Source organism: Oryctolagus cuniculus, chromosome 21 (assembly GCF_051225735.1).
Source record: "Oryctolagus cuniculus isolate XC-2025 breed Fujian yellow rabbit chromosome 21, ASM5122573v1, whole genome shotgun sequence".
Classification (NCBI taxonomy): Eukaryota; Metazoa; Chordata; class Mammalia; order Lagomorpha; family Leporidae; genus Oryctolagus; species Oryctolagus cuniculus.
The window spans coordinates 10,885,484-10,903,938 of record NC_142887.1 but is presented as its reverse complement, the minus strand read 5'-3'; the positions used below and the strand labels follow the sequence as shown (position 1 = coordinate 10,903,938).

At 50.6% G+C, this 18,455-nt stretch overlaps 1 protein-coding gene across 30 annotated transcripts in view; it reads right to left on the bottom strand.

The window, feature by feature from the left end:
- CLIP1 (CAP-Gly domain containing linker protein 1) overlaps nucleotides 1-18,455 on the bottom strand; it is a 133,804-nt gene that overhangs the window by 28,353 nt on the left and 86,996 nt on the right. For 23 of the 30 annotated variants that reach the window (XR_016227095.1, XR_016227096.1, XM_070066144.2 and 20 more), the window contains 5 exons: nucleotides 15,707-15,872; nucleotides 15,398-15,613; nucleotides 9,267-9,383; nucleotides 6,060-6,166; nucleotides 1,953-2,073 (listed from right to left, as the gene is read on the bottom strand). Coding sequence is in view for 28 of the 30 variants with exons in the window: in XM_070066144.2 (XP_069922245.2) it covers nucleotides 1,953-2,073; nucleotides 6,060-6,166; nucleotides 9,267-9,383; nucleotides 15,398-15,613; nucleotides 15,707-15,872 (727 nt within the window). In the remaining 2 variants the exon portion in view is untranslated. Of the gene's footprint in view, nucleotides 1-1,952; nucleotides 2,074-4,594; nucleotides 4,707-6,059; nucleotides 6,167-9,266; nucleotides 9,384-10,491; nucleotides 12,748-15,397; nucleotides 15,614-15,706; nucleotides 15,873-18,455 lie in introns of those variants that run through there. The other 7 variants (XM_089323059.1, XM_089323061.1, XM_089323063.1 and 4 more) reach the window with 2 other exon arrangements.

The window sequence follows — 18,455 nt, the reverse complement described above, 5'->3', positions numbered from 1 at the left end:
GCTCTGTCTCTGTCTCTGTCTCTGCCTCTCAAAGGAAAGAAAATCACTAACATTTCTCCCCAACAGCATAGCCGTGTAGTACATTTCCCAACACAGCTGATCAACAGTTTGACTTAACTCTAGAAAGCAACTATGCAAGAATTTATAGTTTACAGAAAATACACAGCACTCTCGATTCTCGGAAACTGATCACACAATAGGGGTAAGAAAAGCCCAATGAGTTCCTCAGTCTTTCTTTAAACTAAGGTTGCTGCTACGTTACTTTAAATGGGAGAACCTCTCCACTCTTGAAATGTCTGTATCAAGGGAAGAGTGTGATCTTTCCTGATAATCTGTCATTTGTGGCAGTCTCCACCATCAGAGCCTGTCGCTGTCAGTTCATACCCATTTGTTTCTTTCTTCAGAGGACAACACAGAAAACTACAAACAGCAGAAGGATGCATCCCTCTCTTTAAAAGGAAGTCACTTCCTCAGCTGTTCTTATTTTCTAACACCCTGCAAATGGCTGGTTTTAAACTTTTAATCACAAAACCTTCTCAGCAGGAAGCCAAGGGAAATCCTTCCTGGGAAAGGGTGTGTGTGTGTGTGTGTGTGTCAGGACGGAGGGGCCTGAGGAGCCGCTGCCAGGGCGCCCATCTGCTCCGAGCCCCTTCCACTCAGCCACAGAGACCGGAGTCCAGCCAGGGCCACAGCGTAAGAGGAGGCGACGACCTCTTCGCCTCATTCCTGTTTTCAGAACCCACTCTCCGCAGAGACGTTCAGTGAAGTGACAGAGAACAAGACGAGAACAGACTCCATGCTCAGCCAGGCCCTCACCGACACGCTGGGTCGGAGACGCCAGACACAGAGGGTGCTCCGGCCGGCCTCTTCAGGTCCAAGAGCGCCTACTTCACAGGGCTCGGGCCCTCGCGCGCGGAGAGGAGGAGACCCTAACGAAGTCACACCCCCTCGATGCACCGGCTAAGTGAGGCTGCGCGCGTTGCCACCTCTCGCTGCTGCCACGTCCCCTTCTCTGAACGAGGATAACGTCCGTGCCGCCTCTTTACAGGGCACGGTAGGGATGGGCTTATTTGTTGTTTGCGCCTGTCGTGCAGTCAGAGCCACAGAACGCTAGCAAGCACTCCCAACGGCAGCAGCGGCAGCAGCCTGGCATGCCTTTCACCAGCTACGAAAACCGTGGAAAGCTACAATCAACGCTGTCACGCCTGGAAACAATTCTCCAGAAAGTGTCTTCACCACAAACCAAACCGAACTGCATCAACGAACTACAGCAGCGCGCATCAGTGCCTACCCAGCAGAAGTCTCTCGAAATTGTAACTCCAGGTGCTGCTCTGAGGACAGATGTGAGTGACAGCTCAGCACTCGGACTCGACTGTCAGAGGGAGGCCCGGGCGCCCCTCGGCACCACGTCTGTTCCCTGGCTTAACCATCTTCCGCGGCTCACACATGGAAGCAACGGGCTGTGGGCTTCCTGCGTTCATTCTGGCTATAACACACATTCCACATGCACCAGCGAGCACCAGCGCCCGGGCCACAGAATCCCATTAAGAACTGTGGAACATTTTCATAACTTAAAAAAAAAGAAAAGCAGGGTTCTATTTAAATCAGCTGCCAGTCCTCGCACCAAATCCATAGTATAGTCCTGGACACTGTTTCAAAAACTAATTTTGATGACCAAAAAAAAGTAAAAAATCTCAAGAGAAAAATGACTCTGAAACCTCAGCATCGTGGGGAGCAGACTCTGCCCTTCCCCTTCAGAGACAGGGCTGCCGACAAAGATCGCGCTCCCAAGTTCCCGGGCCCTGTGCTTTCTTTTCTCCCCCAAGAACCTGCCAGTTCCCTCCCGCCCTGCCTCCCAGGCGACTCCCCGGGCGGACCCAGCTCCAAGGAGCCTGCTGGCCCAGGACGAACATCGGTGTCGGCACGGCACACAGCCCCACCAGCCCACTGACCTTCTGGTGACTGGTGACCTCGTCCCTGCTCCGCCCCAGCTCCTCGGCAAGTCTGACGTTCTCTTCTTGCAGCGCCGAGAGCTGCTGGGACTTCTGAGCGGCCGCCTGCTTCAGGGTTTCGCTGCAAGGTTACCATGGAAACGAGTCAGGCAGGGAAACTGGGGGACACAGCCAGCCCCACAGCGCCGAGGAGAATTTATCTGGGTCACGTGCCGCAGGAGCCACAACAGGGAGGCTGCACAGCGGCAGCCCCTCAGACAGGGCTGTCGCCCACAGTCATTGTATTTAAAAACCTGACAAACAGGACGCCCCCTCCCACCGCCTACGCTGATCCCATACGAAAAGGAATCCTGCTATGAAATACATGACAAGTGAGGTGGTCAGCATAAGCCCTCTTGTCTCTAGAAGCATCTCCATGAGATAATTACACTAGAGCGCACCACACTGCTAACGTCAAGTAGCTTGCTGCCAAGGCACTCGGTCGAACAGCACAGAACTGTAACCTGTGTTTCTCTGGCAGAAATAAAAACCCACCAGTCCCATTTACCAGTACCTGCCAGAGTTAATCCCTGAGGGGAATCTGGGTACATTTTTAGAACTAGAGGTTAAATTCCCAAAGGAAACATGATTTTCTAATTAAATAACAGGTGTCTTGTTTTGATAGTACAATATCAATTTGCAATTAAAAGAACCAAATGAAAATATAATAGAGCCTGCTAACCTGTACCCAAGAATACCAGCACATGAAACAGGAACAGTTATAGGATCTAGTTATTTAAATATCTTCCCATTATTAAAAGTAATCTAAAAATACATCCTGAATTATTACCCTTTACATACAGGTATTTACAATACTAGATTTGGGCACTGGATTTTAGTTTTATGCCATAGAAGGCTTTGATGCAATTACGAATTTTTAAAGAATTCGGTGCTGGATAAACTCCCTAGCAAGCTGTCGTGTGTGGCTGAGTTCTGGATCCAGTCATCTGGGCGTGAATCCACCTGTTGATTCATGAACACATCTATTTTTAACTTCAATTGTCTGATGGGTGGCAGTGCTTGGCATCTGCAATTTTCTCAATTTTTAACTCCCCATCTACCTATAATACCCATACTAGATGACTTCATGAATTTGGGGGAAAAAATCTTTAGAAAAATTCTCTTACAACACTGACTGAGGCTTTTTACAGAGACGTTTTCAGCAAGGAAATCTGAGAAGGAATTTCAGTCTCAAGGGTTTAGTCATTCAAAGGCTGGGAGCCTCCATCTCAATTCGGGATCTTGGCACGCACACCTGCCCCCCAAAAAAAGAGTATTACGAAAAAGATGTGCCTGGGTGGCAAGTTTTGCACCAAACTGAAAGTATCTTTTAATTCCACTTTCCATGAGCCTTTTCAAATAGCTTCGCCACGTGTATGTGCACACGCGGTACAGCTAAAGTTCTTGTCCTGGCCAGAGCACACGCCTGAAGGAACAGGAGAGATGGACTCAGCCTGATCCGGACGTCCTGCCTCCCAGGTGGTCACTGCCTTCAGCAGGCCTCTCTGGTCTCGCATTTACACGGCCTTGCAGAGGGGCAAAGCCTGTGCCCAGTTCCTTCTCTGTCTTTTAAAGATTGGTTTAAAGTCCTTGGTTTATAGTAAGACCCTGCGGTAAAGGAAACCGAAAGAGTCAAAGAACTAAAATTTTTAAATGGCCAAAATGACCTAAAAAAATGACATTGGACGTCTGACAACCCAGACCGCTCCCGAGCGCGTTTCGGCATTTCTCCCCAAAGCGAAGGAGGTGATGTGGTTCCTTGTGTTCTAAGCTGAGAAAACGGAGCTCAGAGAAGTGCAAGAATTTGACCTAAATCAAAGCCAGGAAATAGCAGAACCAGAAGAACTGCGGCTGCCGCTGGGGGCGGACTCAGTTGTGATCCAAACACGAGGACACTCAGTCTCTCTCTAGCGGGTCGTGTGGAACGCATTTCACAGAGGAAAAAGGCTCCTAAGGCCCAAATTCCGAAAACACTCAAGGGAGGATTCTGAAAATAGCTACAAAAATATTTCTACCAATGTTTAAAGAAGCTACATTTCTATCTATAGAACAGGGTATCTTCAAAAAGAAAAGGCTAAAGTAAGTGGCAAATAGGCATTATTAACACTGACCTACAAACATTTTACTTATGAATCCATAATAAATCTGTAATCATGCTAGGAAAAATGGAATTAAAAGGTAAGTTTATTTTGGGGGAAAAAAAATTTGAAATCCATAGTTTTCTCATAATACGCATTTTTCACACTTTTCCAAGACCCATGTATGCATGGACTTCAAGGGTCTCTGCACCAACATAATCATTCGATTCCATCTTCCATGAACAAGTTGAAGTATACTTGTATATTCTAGACTCTGTTACTGTGCCAGATGAGAAATTAAAGATAAAAATCAGATTGTTTGTACTGTTTTTCCTAACATCCAAAATTATGCATCAGTGAGGAAGCATTTCACGGTCACTCTCACTGAAAACAGACGCTGGCTGGCCAAAGTCAAGAGCCTTCCTAAAGCCACTGTGCTAAAGGGCACAGAGGGAAAGAACAGCAGGTCCCAGCTGCAGGCAGGACGCTCTGAGGGAGCCTCCGGGTCTACAACAGATCCACTCTGGCCCGGCCCCCTCATTACCTAGTGTGGCCCAGAGAGCTCAGAGGTGGGGCTATGGCAGTGGGAGGTTGGGTAGGGGATCTTCTGCCGCTCACATCCTCCCTCACCAGCTGCCTGTGTAACACAAATGAACTAAAGTCAGCTCAGTGTCCGTAACGGCCCAGCTTAGCAAAGCTACTGTGTCCCGGAGACAAGAAATCCTGACCGTAACTGAACCGTGAGATGCAATCACCCTTCTCCTGACCCATTACCTATCCGGATCATTTGGCTTTGGAAGGGCATAAAAACCTAAACCTCTCCTTCCGGCCATAACCACAACTGAAAATCTATAAATGTAAGCAGGACTGTGGGGAAATGTCTGGATGTAGTTTAGGGAATCCGTCATCATCATCTCTTCAATAAATGACACAACCCCTTGGAGGGCAGGAACTGCATGTGATTCACCTTCCGATCCTCCCTAGCTTGACTGCACCTGACGCAGAGGACATACTCCAACACCCACGGGATGACTGGCTTTGGATTGTCAGGTTCATGCACTGTGCTTATCAGAAGTCTTAGCAGAAGCTTCACGGTAACCATCAGTTAAAATGCCAGATAAATACCAATCTGTAGCCACTACCGTAACTAAATGTGAAAGGCAAAGACTGAAGTCATCATCAACGAAGAAAACATGAACAGCCCACATGCCTGAAAAACCAGTCAGCAGGCTGACAGATAAAAACTAAGGCCCCCAAACGCCGAGACTTAATTTCCAAGCCATCAGATTTAGTTACTCTTAAGATCAAGATATTGAGGGGCTGGCGTTGTGGTGCAGTGAGTTAAGGCGCCACATAAAGCGTTGGCATCCCATATCAGAGGGCCGCTTCGAATCCCGGCTGCACTGCTCTGCTTCCAGTCCAGCTCCTTGCTAATGTGCTTGGGAAAGCAGTGGAGGGTGGCCCAAGTGCTTGGGCCCCTGCACCCACAAGGGAGACCCGGAGTGAGTTCTTGGCTCCTGGCTTCAGCCTGGCCCAGCCCCAGCCGTTGTGGCCATCTTGTGAGTGAACCAGTGGATGATGGAAGATTCTCTGTCTCTCTCTCTCTCTCTCTGTCACTCTTTCAAATAAGTAAGTGGTTTTAAAACATCAAACCACTGAAAATCCTGAACAAGACACCCTGGTTTTTGTCCTATAGAAAGAGTCTTTAGGGAGTTAGTAAACATCTCTGAGGGTTGAGACCGGTGTCCTGCCCACGAGTAACTCGCGCCTGACTCTGCCTGGAACTTCACGAGCTTTACAAAGCCACCACTCAGGAGCGAGCACGCAGCCCCCCCGATCTCTTCCCGTGGCTGTGGGGACAGTTCTGGGGGGCAGGAGGGTGGCAAGGACACTTTACTTTTTCTCTTTTTCATATATTAGAAAAAAATCAGCACCGTTTCCACTTATGCAATTTAAAATAAGTTCTGAGTCTCAAGGAGAAGCAACTTACATTTCTTTCCTAAATTCTTCCAGTTTTTGGTTCTCTACAGTCAGAAGTTCTTTTGACTTGTTGAGCTCTTCCACATTCTTCAGGTTGTTTTCTTTAAGTGTGTCCAACTTAAACACCAAGAGAAAAACACTTGATGAAATTATCCAGTTTCCGCGTGGCATGACTGGGTCAATTATTCATGAAAATGTGTGTTAGGAAAAAGATGAATCAGTCACTTGGAAAAAAAAAAAAAAAAAAAAAAAAAAAAAACAAACACCAAAAACAATCACCTGGGTGAAGAGATTACAAGTGAAAGGCTATTATAGAGCTCAAACCTGGTCCTTGCAGGCATCCCACACTTCCTGTGTGTGGCCAAATGGCAAACTGAACTGCTACAGAAATTCAAACGCAAGCTTCCTTTTATCTTACGCACAAGCCTCAGTATTTATCAGTGAATCTGCTAACGAAGTATGACCCATCGTCAAAAAATAAATAATTAAGAAACTAATGACATCAGTAAGAGTTAATCTTGGTAACAAAACAAATCCCCTTTGCTTCCCCACAGATTAGTCATTTAGAGTATGACATTTCTCAGCATCAGTAACAATTTATATAATCTTCAATTCAAAATCTGTTGACTTGAATCAAGATATTTGTAGACTGGAAAAAAAATTTAGTTATCTCTCTGAACTTTGAAGCGCAAAAAGCCATGCAGTGAGGGAGTGCATGTCTCCCACACACAGTCCCATGGGAGACACGGCCAGCTTAGGGCCTGGACCCTGGTGGGAAAGCCACACGACTGGGGCCTGGAGGGGTGTCCTGGACCACAGCCTCCAGCAGGTGCCAGACCCCCAGGTGCAGAGCTCCTGTCGAGGCTGGGGACTCGGACAGCTGCCGCGACACGGAGTGTCCCCGGGCCTCGTGCACTTGTCTTCTACAGCCAGAAAGGGAGCCGTGTCCTGTCGTGTCGCACGCCCCCATTCCCTGCTAGTCTGAATGCTACCACCTCCCCTTCAACGCCTCTCACACGCCAGGTGCACGTCACCACCGGCCCAGGAAACGGCTCATCCTGTCTGTGTCTGGCTTCAACAGAGACACCAGGGTTAAGCTGCAGGAGGACACGACTCCGTGACTCATTCCAAAGGTCAGCGGCTTCCCCTGAGTTTTCCGTTTACTCTCTGCGCCAATCCTGATCAGGATCTCTGACCGCTTTTTAATGCTCTCACATTTTCAGGCTTCTCTTGGGCTTGTCAGTTCCCATAAATGTACTCTTTTCTAGGCATATTTATCCGACAATTACTTCAAAACACTCCTGTCTTTGTAGACTTTGAACTTTGACCTTCCACAACAAGGAGGCCTCATATGCAAGCTGCCATCATGTGGCCACTCCTTTCCTTGTTTCAGCTCCTTACTGTCTTCCCTGCCTATCACTTTAATGAGCACCCAGAGTCACAGAACTTCACACAGCCGTTTTGGCAACAGGTTTCCAGGAAAGAAAGGGTTGGTGGAGTGGGCATTTGGCAGAGCAGCTAGGACGACGCTTGGGATACTCAGAGTGTCTGAGTTCAAGTCCCAGCTCCACTCCCAATACCAGCCCCCTGCGAATGTGCACCCCTGGGAGGCAGCAGGTGATGGATTAAGTACTCGGGTCCTTGACACTCACATGCAAGACCCGGATTGAGTTCTGGGCTCTAGGGCATTTGAGAGAGGAACTAGCATATGGAAAATGTCTCTCTCCCTCCCTCTCAAATAAAATTAAAATTTAAAAATATGGTTGGTGGGACCGGTGCTGTGGCATAGCAGGTAAAAGCCGCCACCTGCACTGCTGGCAGCCTGTATGGATGTTGCTTTCAGTCCCGGCTGCTCCACTTCTGATTCAGCTCTCTGCTGTGGCCTGGGGAGCAGTAGAAGATGGCCCAAGTCCTTGGGCCCCTGCACCCATGTGGGAGACCCAGAAGAAGCTCCTGGCTCCTGGCTTTGGATCAGCACAGCTCTGGCTGCTGCGGCCAATTGGGAAGTGAACCAGCAGATGGAAGACCTCTCTCTCTACCTCTCAAATAAATAAAAGGGAATCAGAGAAGGGAACACCAAGGAGAAATCCAAGTTAGAGAGAGGCAGAGGCTGAGAGGGAGGTTCTCCATCCACTGGGCTACTGAAGCCAGCAGCCAGGAGCTTCCCCCGGGTCTCCCATGCGAGTGCAGGGGCCCAAGCACTTGGGCCATCTTCTACTGCATTCCCTCGGCCACAGCAGAGAGCTGGATTGGAAGTGGAGCAGCCAGGACTTGAACTGGTGCCCATATGGGATGCCGGTACTACAGGTGGTGGCCCTACCTGCTATGCCACAGCACCGGCCCCCAGTCCAATTATCTTGACACCACAAATCCATCCCCAGTCCAAAAAATGACAAAAAAGGGAATTTGGCATTGAATTAGGCCAAGAAAATGCCTACCTAGATCAAGCTCAGGGCTAGGGAACAGAACCCAGTGGCTCAAGGTAAAGAGAGATTTGAAGAGGGAAACGTGTGTGTGCTATGAAATAAAGGATATGGGCCGGCGCCGTGGCTCACTTGGTTAATCCTCCACCTGTGGTGCCGGCATCCCATATGGGCGCCGGTTCTAGTCCCGGTTGCTCCTCTTCGAGTCCAGCTCTCTGCTGTGGCCCGGGAAGGCAGTGGAGGATAGCTCAAGTGCTTGGCCCTGCATGGGAGACCAGGAAAAGCACCTGGCTCCTGGCTTCGGATCGGATTGGCACAGCGCCGGCTGTAGCAGCCATTTCGGAAGTGAACCAATGGAAGGAAGACCTTTCTCTCTGTCTCTCTCTCTAACTCTGCCTGTTTAATAAAAAAAAGAAAGAGAGAAAGAGAGAGAGAGAGAGAAAGAGACAGAGACAGAGCGAAAGAGAGAGAAAGGAAGGAAGGAAGGAAGGATACGTAAACTAGACAGTGCCACGAGGACCCTCTCTCGCCAGGGCTGTCACTCAACAGCTCCCTTGGAAAGCCACGCTGTAAGGACTTCCCTGTTTGTAAAGGTTGGTCCTAACAAATAATTGATGAAGTAATACATTTTATTTAATATTATCGCAGCTCTGATGTACATTTGACTCTACTAACATGGATCAAACCTGCATAAGGCCACTTAAAAAAAAATAAGCATTCCTGCGTTAGTGATCAAACATTCCGCGAAGCTGATAAGCGGTTCTCTGTACAAAAAGCCATTTAAATCTGATTACTTCATTCTGTAGTTGTGCATTTGTTTGCTTGGTGTCCTCCAGGGAGGCCAGAGTCTCCATCTTCTCTTTGGTCATCTGTTCCGCTGTCTGCATGGTGTCGTCTGCTGTCTGCGTAGCCTAGACACAAGAGAACACCGTGAGACAGGAAGGCACCCACTGGGACGCTGCTGGGTCACTGTCAGGCAGTCTGCGAGGTCTGTCTGGGGAGGGGGGCACACAGAGAGGACAACACGGTCATGGCCCCACGCAGAAACAAACACGCCAAGACACAAGAGGCCTTCCCTCTCACGCAGAACGACGTTCAGGCCCTTTCCTTGCCGTCTTCCCACAGTCAACTAATACGCAATTTGTCCGTTTTCCAGGGCCCTCTACACCTGCAGCCTCCAGGGAAAGCAGCAACCTGCCCCGCCAAGCGCGCTCCCGTCACTCTGGCTTACGGCTGAGAGACCGCGAGACCGCTCGGCGGGAACAGAGTGGAAACCCCCTCCTCTGCTAGTCTGCTCTTAGTCGTATTTGCTGCGAGTTTAAGGGACTGGTCTTGCCGTTTCAAAACTGGGGCTTCTGGAATTACCTGGAATTTAGGTTGAGATTTTTTTTTTTTTTAAGAACAATACAAATTATTTGGGCAGTGACAGCATAAGGCTCAAGTGTTTAATGAGAAGTTGTGGATAATGAATGTAAACATGGCTGTGAATGAAAACAAGACATGCATATGGAGACAAGTTCTTAGGTGTTATACACAAAAATGATTTAAAAATTCAAAGATTTTAAGGCACTGGCTTATGATTTCATTTGGTCTCACTCACATTTACGGGAGTTCTGAATCCTACCTTCCCTACTGTCAGTCACGGGGAGGTCAGGGCACTCCTCCAACGCAGACACACAGACACAGCTGAACAGTCAAAAGCCAGAGAAGACACTGTTTCAGCGTGTGCCCACCTCACTGAGGCCCTTCCAGGCTTAAGAGCCACAGTGAACTCTTTCCACAATGTTTTCCCTTAAATTAAAAGATAAATCCTTTTTTTTCCCAAACGGGGAGACTCCAGCGATTAGACATTTTGCAGAGAACTGCCCGTTCAGACTGCGGTGCACAGCAGGAGGCACACAGCCGCTGCCTTAACGGGGAGGGTTTTCCTAAGCAGAGTGGGGAGCCGTCACCTATGCCGCTAGGTAGTGCCCGTGTGAGTAAGGCGTCCGGCGCTCAGCAGCTGCCCCCTCACTTTACCGTGAACGAATGAAGGGCCTCGAGCTCTCTAATCCTAAGGGCGAGCTTGCTCTTGTCTTTCCTCAGAGTGCGGTTTTCCGCCTGCGACTCGAGCAGGCCGGCCGAGATGCGGCTGTTGGCGGTGGCCAGCTGGCCGAGCTCCCGCTGCAGGACGAAGTAGCTCTCCTCCAGCTTCTCCTTCTCCTGCAGCAGCTCGTCCCGCCGCTGCGCCGTCTCCCGCTGCTCGGCCAGCAGGCTCTGGTTGTCTTGCATCACCTTGGCCCTCTCAGCCAGGGTCACCTCGTGGTTCAGCCGGAGGTCGTCCAGGATCTTGGTGAGGTAGCTGTGCAGCTCCTGGAGCTCCAACTTGGACTTGGACAAGGTGGCGAAGTCGCTCTTGAGGGTCTCTATGTTGGCGGCCAGCTGCGCCGTTTCCGCACTCAGCAGCTCCTTCTCCTTGATTATCTCCACCACCCTCTGCTCGGACGTGGCCTTCTCCTGGATCAGCGCAAACTTCTCGGCCTGCAGCTCCTCGGCGCGCACTCTCAGCTCCGCCACCTCCTGCTCCAGGAGCACCAGCCGCCCGTGCAGCTTCTTGTTCTCGTACAGGGATGACTCGCTTTCCTTCGCTCTGGCCTCCTTCTCCAGGGCCAGCGCCTGCTGCGCGGCGTGGGTCTCCTCGCTCAGCTTCTGACACTCCTCCTGCAGGTTCAGGCCGTCTCTCAGCAGCATGTTCTTCTCGCAGCAGCAGGCCTGCAGCTCAGCGTTCAGACTCTCCCGGGCGTGCAGCATGTCCGCGCGCTCCTGCTCCAGACGCTTCCGGGCGTCCTGGGCCTCCTTCAGCATGAGAGAGAGGTCGCGCTTGCTCGCCGCCAGCTCCTGGCTTTCCCTTTTCGTCTCGAGAAGCTCCTTCTTGAGGGCGTCGACGCTGCCCAGCAGCTTCATCTTCTCGTGCACGGCGAGTCTTCGGTTGGCCGACTCCTGGTCGTACTTCCTTTTGAGGTCTCCTAGGGCTTTGATGGAGCCCTCTCTCTCTGCGAGTAGGTCTGCATTTCGCTTCTCCAACACCGACTTGTCTTGCAAGAGGCCTTCCTGCTGCCTTCTGAGCTTGCTCAGCCTCTGGCACACGGCCTCCTTCTCGGAAGCCAGGCAGGCGATCTTCTCGCTCAGGCCCACCTCGGCGTGCGCGGCCTCCTCCGAGCGCCTGCTGAGCCTCTCGGTGATGGCCCTGCTTTCACTCGCAAGCTCCTCCTTCTCAGCCAAGAGCCTCCGCTCGGAGGCGGCCAAGGCCTCCTTCTCGTGGAGGAGCTGGAGGCGCTCGGAGTCTGTGATCGCCCGGCTGGTCTTGGTCTCCTGCAGGAGCGCCGTGAGGCTCGTGTTCGTGGCCTGAAGCTGCCGCGTCTCCAGCTCGGCCTTCCTCAGGGCTTTGCTGGCGCAGTCCAGCTGAGCCCGCAGCCCGGCGGCCTCCGAGCTGAGCAGCTCCTTGACCTGCAGGGCGGCCTCCAGGCTGGCATTCAGCTTCTCCTGGCCTTGGAGCAGCGCGTCCTTCTCCAGCTGCAGGTCCCGCTGGCTCTGCAGGAGCCCGTCCCGTTCCACCTTCAAGGCTACGCACGCGCTATCCAGGCGCGACTGCTTCTCTAAAACCGACCTCTTCTCACTCGTGAGGTCTTCGATCTCCTGCACCAGGGCCTTCTGGTCTGTGGCCAGCTCCTCATAGGAGCTCTGCAGCTTCCGAATCACGTCATCCTTGTCTTTAGCCAAGGCAAGGTTTTCGGTAAGCAGCTTCCTGATCCGGCCCTCCAGGTGGTCTTTCTCCTCCCGATCCCTCTTAGCCTCGGCCACCAGGGCATCCTTGCTGACCTGGAGCTCCCGGACGAGCACCTGCAGGCTCACCCTGGAAGCCTGCAGAGAGTCGTTTTCCACACTCATCTTCAAGACTTCTTCCTGGGCAACGTGGATTTCCTGAAGCAGTTTCTCTCTCTCCACAGCCAAGGCTTCTTTGTCGAGATACTCCTGCTGGTAAAACTGCTTCTCCTCTAAGACTTTCTCCTTCTCCGAAGCGAGGGCTTCGTTGACTGACCAGAGCTTCTGCTGGTCTTCCTGGAGCAAGGTGACTCTGGCCTCCACTTCTACAAGCTCTGATAAGAGCGAACCTTTCTCTAGCTTTAAAGCATTTCCCTCCTGAGCAAGAAGCTGCTTCTCTGACTTCAGGCCCCTCAGCTCCTCTGACATTACTTCAATTTCTTTTTTGGCTGATGTTAACAAATAGGTTAGCGACTACAGAGACAAAAGGTGGAAAGAATGGAAACAAAGATGAAATCGAGCAGACAAATGCAAGCCCAAATAACTTACGGCGGCCTAAATCATCAGTGGTTAGCATTCTCTACGGTAAACGTCATAGGAACTATCTGACTAACTAGGTAAACAGAGCCCAGGAAGGGACGGCATTAAGCAAGGTGGCTCTGCGAAGGACTCATACGTCTGTTGGCTGGAAACGACTTGTGAGATTACTTCCTGACAGCTACCGAAAAGATGAAAATGGTAGCTTGATCCTGATGTCAGCACGAGACTCTCTGGCCACTTCAATTACCCAATTATTCATTTCTTTGGTAGAAGGATTACCAAAAGAATATTTTTTTTAAATACGATTCAAAGAACTTTAAAAATTATTATACTTTAATTTTTAAAAAAGGAAGCGTAACAAGGGAAAATAAATTGATACTTATCAAACTTCAGCCCTTTACTCACTAAAGGCAGCCACTAGGATGAGAATGAGTGAGTCTTAGTATCACAGAACATACTAAAAATACAGATGGGGCTGCAGCTGTGGCACAGTGGTTGAAGCCTCTGCCTGCGACACCACACCACACCCCTGAGAGCCCAGTCTGAGTCCCTGCTGCTCCACTGCTGACCCAGCCCACTTGCAAATGGCCTGGGAAAGCAGCAAAGGATGGCCCGAGTCTTTGGGCCCCTGCCCTCCACATGGGAGACCCAAATGAGCCTCCTGACTTTGGCCTGGCCCAGTGCTGGCTGTTGTGGCCATCTGGGGAGTAAACCAGAGGATGGAAGATTCTCTCTCACTTTCTCTCTCTCTAACTCTCCCTCTCTCTAACTCTAACTTTTTTAAAAAAGATACAGACCAATTTCTAGGCTTTGGGAACTGAAATGAATAGATCATTTCTGTAAACATATTAGTTTATATGAAAGTTTGACCTCGGTGTCTACACTAGTGCCATGTTGTGCAATGATGTGAATGTTCCTACCTAAAACGTCCCATCTAAAAGCCGAGTGAGTAACTCCTAAGCGTTTGAAAAGTGGTGAGTGTAACCAAGGAGCAGAATTTGTAATTTCATTAAGTATTCCAAGTTCAGATTGAGGTGGCCTCACGTGGCTAGTGGCCGCTGAAGTGGACAGCACAGTTCTAGACCATGGGCTCCTGAAATTAGGAGTACGGGGCTTTGAGGGTTCTGTGGGCCTCCTGAAATTGTGCATCAGACTTGGGGTGCACATGGCAGCACTCCTGGGAAAACACCTTTGGGCTGCACCAGGCTCTCCAAAAAAGCCAGTGTCTCACTAAAACCAGATGTCCAGAAGGCTTTGGACAGGGAGCAAGTGCAGCATTTTGACCAAATGACCTTGGGACAGCAAAATGAATGGAGAATTTTCCACAAGCCATGGAATGCTGTAGTTTGGTCAGGCTGCAACGTTTTAAAGGAAATGCTACAAAACTGCAGACTGTCCAGATAAGGGGGACCATAGAGAGAAATGACCAGAGAATTACATCCTGTTTCATGGGAAGAAAAGCCTGGACTGCCCGCAGGTAGTCGAGGGCACACGTGGCCTCCTACATGTTCCAAGGTCCACTTAGCAACAGCGGGTTCTCAACAGGACAGGTGTCAAGTCCTCTTTTAATATATGTTCCTACTACTACGCCCCCGTAGAAACATTTCTCTTAAAAATAAAGAAAAGCATTTACTTTTCCTTGATCAGTAAGAAACTAAAAAGAAGACAGACTGAACTTCATCAAGTTACTGGGGTCAAAAGCTACACCGGGAAAGCACTCCTGTCCAAGACAGACGGGGCTGCGCCCTCTCCTGAGATGCCGGCCTGGTCTGCCAGGTGGTGGTTTCCCCTTCACACGTCACCACCTCACCTACCACTAAAAACGAACAAAAGCTGCACTGGGCACAGGTACAGTCCCCACACCATAAAAGAAATTCAACGTATCAAGGTCTCCTGCATTACAAGATTTCCTCACTACCAGCAGCCAGCCTCCTTATCCACAGGCTCACAGTGCCAGGGTGTACGTGTGGGCGTGTACATGCACACACGTGTGTGTGCGCTTCTGTATGTGTGTAGAGCTGCGTGTGTACATGCACACACGTGTGTGCACGTTTCTGTGTATAGACGAGCCATGTGTGGATACATGCACACACGTGTGTGCGTGCTTCTGTATGTGTGTAGACGAGCCATGTGTGTGTACATGCACAGACGTGTGTGTGCGTTTCCATGTGTGTAGAAGAGCCGTGTGTGTGTGTGTGTGTGTGTGTGTGTGCAGGAGCCCTCCCTGTGGGCCTCTCTTGCAGGTGGGCTCTGCCCAGTTCTCACTCTGTCCGTCTGCTCCCCTTGGCCTCTGCCTCTCACTTTCTGTCCTCAGCAGACAGGAGGAACGTGCTCTCCAACACCAGAGAGCCTGCAGCAAGCAGGAAGAGGAAGCGCAGGCCACAGGACAAACACAGCGGGGAGCAAGCAGCACAGAGGGTGGTGACAGCGACACGGTCCCCCTTCCGGGGAAAGACCTGCAGCTGTCGCCACCCTGAGGAGCAGCAGAGGGGAGGGAGTGCCGCCGTTCAGCACCCGGAGCCGGCTGTGTGCGCTCTGACCAGCCCTGCAGCCGCAGCCCGACGCACTCCCTGCAGGGACGCACTCTGGCCTTGTCGGCTTGCGCTCGCAGCTCCTCCACCTCCTGCAGCAGCTCTCTGCTCTGCGCCTGGGCAGCCCTCAGCTCCTCCTCTGTGCCCAGCAGCGCCTTCTGCAGGTTCTGCAGGGCCTCCTCGTGCTTCGCGTTCATCTCGGAACTGGCTTTTTCGTACTGGGCCTTCAGGTCCTGACACTGGCTGTGGCTGGTCTCCACCTGCTTTTCCTGCAGGAACCGTGGGGGAGAGGTGAGTCACCCAGCCATGTTCCGACCCCCCCGCCTTCCGTGCCAGCAGAAGGGCCCACCCACCCTCCTTACCAGGTCCAGCAGTTGCTTCTCCAGCTCCTTCTTTTCCCCCTCGTGTTTCACAGCTGCTTCGCGCTGGCTCTGCTCGGCTTTGAGGGCTGCTTCTCCAATGCTCTTCTGCAGGAAACTTGCATTCTCATTGGCCTTCGTTAGCTTCAGCTGTAATTCCTCTACACATCTGGAATAAGTTCCAATACAAAGTGTCAGATTTTTCATAAAAATATATTTAAGAATTAAATTGAAAATATATTACGGATAATAATTGTATTAATGATGACTAAAATTCACAAATAATTAATAACATCTGAAATAGGCTAATTAAATGACAGGGGTGAATATTTAGCCTCGCAGTTAAGATACTGGTTAAGATGCCTGTAAGGCCCAGTGCTGTGGCATAGCAGGTAAAGCCGCCACCTGCAGTGCTGGCATTCCCATATGGACGCCGGTTCAAGTCTCAGCTGCTCCACTTTCAATCCAGCTCTCTGCTTTGGCCTGGCAAAGCAGTAGAAGATGGTCCAAGTCCTTGGGCCCCTGCACCCACATAGGAGAACTGGAAGAAGCTTCTGGCTCCTGGCTTCAGATCAGCACAGCTCCAGCTATTGCAGCCAGGATGGAAGACCTCTCTCTCTCTCTGTTTGTAACTCTATCTCTCAAATAAATACATCTTAAAAAAAAAAAAAAAAAAAAGATGCCTGTAATACACATAGGAGTACCTAGGGTTCAGGCCGCGGCTCTGGCTCCTGACTCCAACTTCCTGCAAATGTAGACCCTGAGAGACAGGACTAACGGCTCAAGAAACTGGGCTCCTGCCACTCATATGGGAGATCTGGATTGAGCTCCCAGCTCTAGGTTATGAACTAGCTCAGCTTTAGCCTTCACAGCCATCTGGGGAGTGAACCAGTCAGTGAGGGCTCGCTCTGTGCATCTCTCTGCCTCTCAAATAAATAACATGATTTGCCTGAAGAATGAATTTTAACAACTGTAATGGATATAAATACATTAGAGTCCCAAGCACTGATTGTAAATGTTAATTGTCTTATCTAAATACATCAAGAAGGAAAAATTAGTGCAAAATAAACATATTAAAAAAATCTGGGGGCCGGTGCCATGGCACAGTAGGTTAATCCTCCACCTGCAGCACCAGCATCCCATATGGGCACCGGTTCTAGTCCCGGCCACCCCTCTTCAAATCCAGCTCTCTGCTATGGCCTGGGAAAGCAGTAGAAGATGGCCCAAGTCCTTGGGTCCCTGCACCTGCATGGGAGACCAGGAAGAGGCACATGGCTCCTGGCTTCAGATCAGCACAGCTCTGGCCGTTGCAGCCACCTGGGGAGTGAATCAATGGAAGGAAGACCTTTCTCTCTGTTTCTCCCTCTCACTATCAGTAACTCTACCTCGTAAATGAATAAATAAAATCTTAAAAAAAAAAAAAAAAGAAAATTAGTCTAGAAAGTTTCAGAATTATAGCAAACCAGATTACTAAAAGCCCACTGTAGTGGCCGGCGCCGCGGCTCACTAGGCTAATCCTCCGCCTTGTGGCACTGGCACACCGGGTTCTAGTCCTGGTCGGGGTGCCAGATTCTGTCCCGGTTGCCCCTCTTCCAGGCCAGCTCTCTGCTGTGGCCAGGGAGTGCAGTGGAGGATGGCCCAAGTGCTTGGGTCCTGCACCCCATGGGAGACCAGGATAAGTTCCTGGCTCCTGCCATCGGATCAGCGCGGTGCACTGGCCGCAGCGCACTGGCTGTGGCGGCCATTGGAGTGTGAACCAACGGCAAAGGAAGACCTTTCTCTCTGTCTCTCTCTCTCTCTCACTGTCCACTCTGCCTGTCCAAAAAAAAAAAAAGCCCACTGTAGTACAAAATGGTACGCAGATGACAACTTAAAGATCAGCTTGAAGAGATGCAGGCAGAGATGAACAGAGATGACTAAAACAGGCCACCAAATGCTTCAGAGAGCACGGGAGGGAAACCGGGCAGGGCAGCTCTGCACTGTATCCCCAGAAAACACCTACAAAGTGCAACTCCCTGAAGGCTCTGCTCGGAACCACAGGCTCTGAGCTGCACCGGGTGAACGGAACTCTCCAAGGACCAGCTCTTTAAGAAACAGTTCTAAGGATCCTGAGGACCTGAAGTGACACCCTCCATTTCAGAGCACCTGTGACTCCTTCTTGCGAAAGCATCCCTGACCGTGAGACTCTGGTCTGAAACTGACCTACAGCACTCAGACAGCAGCACCCCACCACAGCACACGTGGCAAAGCACAGAAATCCCCAGTGTGATCGCTCAAGCTTGGAAACAGATACGCTGCAGCAGGGTTAACAAGAGTGGAATCCATGTCCCACATATGATATAGGCCAATACCTGGATTAATGTCACGATTATAATTGAAATGGTTAAGATTGTAACTGGTCTTGTTAAGATTATAATTGATGGTAGTTTCGCATAGGATTTAGGTTAGCTTGACCCCAGTAACAATGTATTTCCCCCTGATCCTAGCAACCATGTATTCCCCTCCCGATTCTGTGTTTTTTGTCTTTATAAACCCTGTTGCTGGCCGGCTCTGTGGCTCACTTGGCTAATCCTCCACCTGTGGGGCTGGCACCCCGGGTTCTAGTCCCAGTGGCTGCTCTTCCAGTCCAGCTCTCTGCTGTGGCCCAGGAGGGCAGCGGAGGGTGGTCCAGGTCCTTGGGTCCCTGCACCTGCTCCTGGCTTCGGATCAGCGCAGTACCAGCCGTGGCGGCCATTAGGGGAGTGAACCAATG